This window comes from Syzygium oleosum, unplaced genomic scaffold (assembly GCF_021117445.2).
Source record: "Syzygium oleosum isolate NSW1041296 unplaced genomic scaffold, Sole_v2.1 Sole_v2.66, whole genome shotgun sequence".
Classification (NCBI taxonomy): domain Eukaryota; kingdom Viridiplantae; phylum Streptophyta; class Magnoliopsida; order Myrtales; family Myrtaceae; genus Syzygium; species Syzygium oleosum.
The window spans coordinates 307,501-312,500 of record NW_026607550.1 but is presented as its reverse complement, the minus strand read 5'-3'; the positions used below and the strand labels follow the sequence as shown (position 1 = coordinate 312,500).

The 5,000-nt window shown below is 37.3% G+C and overlaps 1 protein-coding gene across 1 annotated transcript in view; it reads left to right on the top strand.

Annotated features, from left to right (window-relative positions):
- LOC130137254 (protein Ycf2) overlaps window positions 1-5,000 on the top strand; it is a 10,684-nt gene that overhangs the window by 3,812 nt on the left and 1,872 nt on the right. Inside the window, exon 1 of the mRNA XM_056308060.1 lies at window positions 1-5,000. This exon is cut by the window's left edge and continues 3,812 nt beyond it; it is cut by the window's right edge and continues 1,872 nt beyond it. Coding sequence (XP_056164035.1) covers window positions 1-5,000 — 5,000 coding nt within the window.

Sequence of the window (5,000 nt, the reverse complement as noted above, 5' to 3'; positions counted from 1 at the left end):
TGGGTTCGAATCCTACTGATAGAGATCAGAAATTGTTGAAGAAAGAACAAGATGTTTCTTTTGTCCCTTCCAGGCGATCGGAAAATAAAGAAATAGTTAATATATTCAAGATAATTACGTATTTACAAAATACCGTCTCAATTCATCCTATTTCATCAGATCCGGGATGTGATATGGTTCCGAAGGATGAACTGGATATGGACAGTTCCCATAAGATTTCATTCTTGAACAAAAATACATTTTTTGATTTATTTCATCTGTTCCATGACCGGAACAGGGGGGGATACACGTTACACCACGATTTTGAATCAGAAGAGAGATTTCAAGAAATGGCAGATCTATTCACTCTATCAATAAGCGAGCCGGATCTGGTGTATCATAAGGGATTTGCCTTTTCTATGGATTCTTACGTATTGGATCAAAAACAATTCTTGAATGAGGTATTCAACTCCAGGGATGAATCGAAAAAGAAATCTTTATTGGTTCTACCTCCTCTTTTTTATGAAGAGAATGAATCTTTTTATCGAAGGATCAGAAAAAAATGGGTCCGGATCTCCTGCGGGAATGATTTGGAAGATCCAAAACCAAAAAGAGTGGTATTTGCTAGCAACAACATAATGGAGGCAGTCAATCAATATAGATGGATCCGAAATCTGATTCAAATCCAATATAGCACCTATGGGTACATAAGAAATGTATGGAATCGATTCTTTTTAATGAATAGATCCGATCGCAACTTCGAATATGGAATTCAAAGGGATCAAATAGGAAATGATACTTTGAATCATAGAACTATAATGAAATATACGATCAACCAACATTTATCGAATTTGAAAAAGAGTCAGAAGAAATGGTTCGATCCTCTTATTTTTATTTCTCGAACCGAGAGATCCGTGAATCGGGATCCTAATGCATATAGATACAAATGGTCCAATGGGAGCAAGAATTTCCAGGAACATTTGGAACATTTCGTTTCTAAGCAGAAGGGCCGTTTTCAAGTAGTCTTCGATCGATTACGTATTAATCAATATTCGATTGATTGGTCTGAGGTTATCGACAAAAAAGATTTGTCTAAGTCACTTCGTTTCGTTTTGTCCAAGTTACTTCTCTTTTTGTCCAAGTTTCTTCTTTTTTTGTCTAACTCACTTCCTTTTTTCTTTGTGAGTTTCGGGAATACCCCCATTCATAGGTCCGAGATCCACGTCTATGAATTGAAAGGTCCGAATGATCAACTCTGCAATCAGTTGTTAGAATCAATAGGTCTTCAAATCGTTCATTTGAAAAAATGGAAACCATTATTATTGGATGATCATGATACTTCCCAAAAATCGAAATTCTTGATCAATGGAGGAACAATATCACCATTTTTGTTCAATAAGATACCAAAGTGGATGATTGACTCATTCCATACTAGAAATAATCGCAGGAAATCTTTTGATAACACGGATTCCTATTTCTCAATGATATCCCACGATCAAGACAATTGGCTGAATCCCGTGAAACCATTTCATAGAAGTTCATTGATATCTTCTTTTTATAAAGCAAATCGACTTCGATTCTTGAATAATCCACATCACTTCTGCTTCTATTGTAACAAAAGATTCCCCTTTTATGTGGAAAGGGCCCGTATCAATAATTATGATTTTACATATGGACAATTCCTCAATATCTTATTCATTCGCAACCAAATATTTTCTTTGTGCGGCGGTAAAAAAAAATACGCTTTTTTGGAGAGAGATACTATTTCACCAATCGAGTCACAGGTATCTAACATATTCATACCTAACGATTTTCCACAAAGTGGTGACGAAAGGTCTAACTTGTACAAATCTTTCCATTTTGCAATTCGATCCGATCCATTAGTTCGTAGAGCTATTTACTCGATCGCAGACATTTCTGGAACACCTCTAACAGAGGGACAAATAGTCAATTTTGAAAGAACTTATTGTCAACCTCTTTCCGATATGAATCTATCTGATTCAGAAGGGAAGAACTTGTATCAGTATCTCAATTTCAATTCAAACATGGGTTTGATTCACACTCCATGTTCTGAGAAATATTTACCATCCGAAAAGAGGAAAAAACGGAGTCTTTGTCTAAAGAAATGCGTTGAGAAAGGACAGATGTATAGAACCTTTCAACGAGATAGTGCTTTTTCAACTCTCTCAAAATGGAATCTATTCCAAACATATATGCCATGGTTCCTTACCTCGACAGGGTACAAATATCTAAATTGGATATTTTTAGATACTTTTTCAGACCTATTGCCGATACTAAGTAGCAGTCAAAAATTTGTATCCATTTTTCATGATATTATGCATGGATCAGATATATCATGGCAAATTCTTCAGAAAAAATTCTGTCTTCCACAATGGAATCTGATAAGTGAGATTTCGAGTAAGTGTTTACATAATCTTCTTCTGTCCGAAGAAATGATTCATCGAAATAATGAGTCACCATTGATATCGACCCATCTGAGATCTCCAAATGTTCGGGAGTTCCTCTATTCAATCCTTTTCCTTCTTCTTGTTGCTACATATATCGTTCGTACACATCTTCTCTTTGTTTCCCGAGCCTATAGTGAGTTACAGACAGAGTTCGAAAAGGTCAAATCTTGGATGATTCCATCATACATGATGGAGTTGCGAAAACTTCTGGATAGGTACCCTACATCTGAACTGAATTCTTTCTGGTTAAAGAATCTCTTTCTAGTTGCTCTGGAAAAATTAGGAGATTCTCTAGAAGAAATACGGGGTTCTGCTTCTGGCGGCAACATGCTATGGGGTGGTGGTCCCGCTTATGGGGTCAAATCAATACGTTCTAAGAAGAAATATTTGAATATCAATCTCATCGATCTCATAAGTATCATACCAAATCCCATCCATCGAATCACTTTTTCGAAAAAGACGAGACATCTAAGTCATACAAGTAAAGAGATCTATTCATTGATAAGAAAAAGAAAAAATGTGAACGGTGATTGGATTGATGATAAAATAGAATCCTGGGTCGCGAACAGTGATTCGATTGATGATAAAGAAAGAGAATTCTTGGTTCAGTTTTCCACCTTAACGACAGAAAAAAGGATTGATCAAATTCTATTGAGTTTGACTCATAGTGATCATTTATCAAAGAATGACTCTGGTTATCAAATGATTGAACAACCGGGAGCAATTTACTTACGATACTTAGTTGACATTCATAAAAAGTATCTAATGAATTATGAGTTCAATACATTCTGTTTAGCAGAAAGACGGATATTCCTTGCTCATTATCAGACAATCACTTATTCACAAACCTCGTGTGGGGCTAATAGTTTTCATTTCACATCTCATGGAAAACCCTTTTCGCTCCGCTTAGCCCTATCCCCCTCTAGGGGTATTTTAGTAATAGGTTCTATAGGAACTGGACGATCCTATTTGGTCAAATACCTAGCGACAAACTCCTATGTTCCTTTCATTACAGTATTTCTGAACAAGTTCCTGGATAACAAGCCTAAAGGTTTTCTTATTGATGATATCGATATTGAGGATAGTGACGATATTGAGGATAGTGACGATATTGAGGATAGTGACGATATTGATCGTGACCTTGATACGGAGCTGGAGCTTCTAACTAGGATGAATGCGCTAACTATGGATATGATGCCGGAAATAGACCGATTTTATATTACCCTTCAATTCGAATTAGCAAAAGCAATGTCTCCTTGCATAATATGGATTCCAAACATTCATGATCTGGATGTGAATGAGTCGAATTACTTATCCCTCGGTCTATTAGTGAACTATCTCTCCAGGGATTGTGAAAGATGTTCCACTCAAAATATTCTTGTTATTGCTTCGACTCATATTCCCCAAAAAGTGGATCCCGCTCTAATAGCTCCGAATAAATTAAATACATGCATTAAGATACGAAGGCTTCTTATTCCACAACAACGAAAGCACTTTTTCACCCTTTCATATACTAGGGGATTTCACTTGGAAAAGAAAATGTTCCATACTAATGGATTCGGGTCCATAACCATGGGTTCCAATGTACGAGATCTTGTAGCACTTACCAATGAGGCCCTATCGATTAGTATTACACAGAAGAAATCAATTCTAGACACTAATACAATTCGATCTGCTCTTCATAGACAAACTTGGGATTTGCGATCCCAGGTAAGATCGGTTCAGGATCATGGGATCCTTTTCTATCAGATAGGAAGGGCTGTTGCACAAAATGTACTTCTAAGTAATTGCCCCATAGATCCTATATCTATCTATATGAAGAAGAAATCATGTAACGAAGGGGATTCTTATTTGTACAAATGGTACTTCGAACTTGGAACGAGCATGAAGAAATTAACGATACTTCTTTATCTTTTGAGTTGTTCTGCCGGATCGATCGCTCAAGACCTTTGGTCTCTACCCGGACCCGATGAAAAAAATGAGATCACTTCTTATGGACTCGTTGAGAATGATTCTGATCTAGTTCATGGCCTATTAGAAGTAGAAGGCGCTCTGGTGGGATCCTCGCGGACAGAAAAAGATTACAGTCAGTTTGATAATGATCGAGTGACATTGCTTCTTCGGCCCAAACCAAGGAATCCCTTAGATATGATGCAAAATGGATCTTGTTCTATCGTTGATCAGAGATTTCTCTATGAAAAATACGAATCGGAGTTTGAAGAAGGGGAAGGAGAAGGAGTCCTCGACCCGCAACAGATAGAGGAGGACTTATTCAATCACATAGTTTGGGCTCCTAGAATATGGCGCCCTTGGGGCTTTCTATTTGATTGTATCGAAAGGCCCAATTCATTGGGATTTCCCTATTGGGCCAGGTCATTTCGGGGCAAGCGGATCATTTATGATGAAAAGGAGGAGCTTCAAGAGAATGATTCGGAGTTCTTGCAGAGTGGAACCATGCAGTACCAGACACGAGATAGATCTTCCAAAGAACAAGGCTTTTTTCGAATAAGCCAATTCATTTGGGACCCTGCAGATCCACTCTTTTTCCTATTC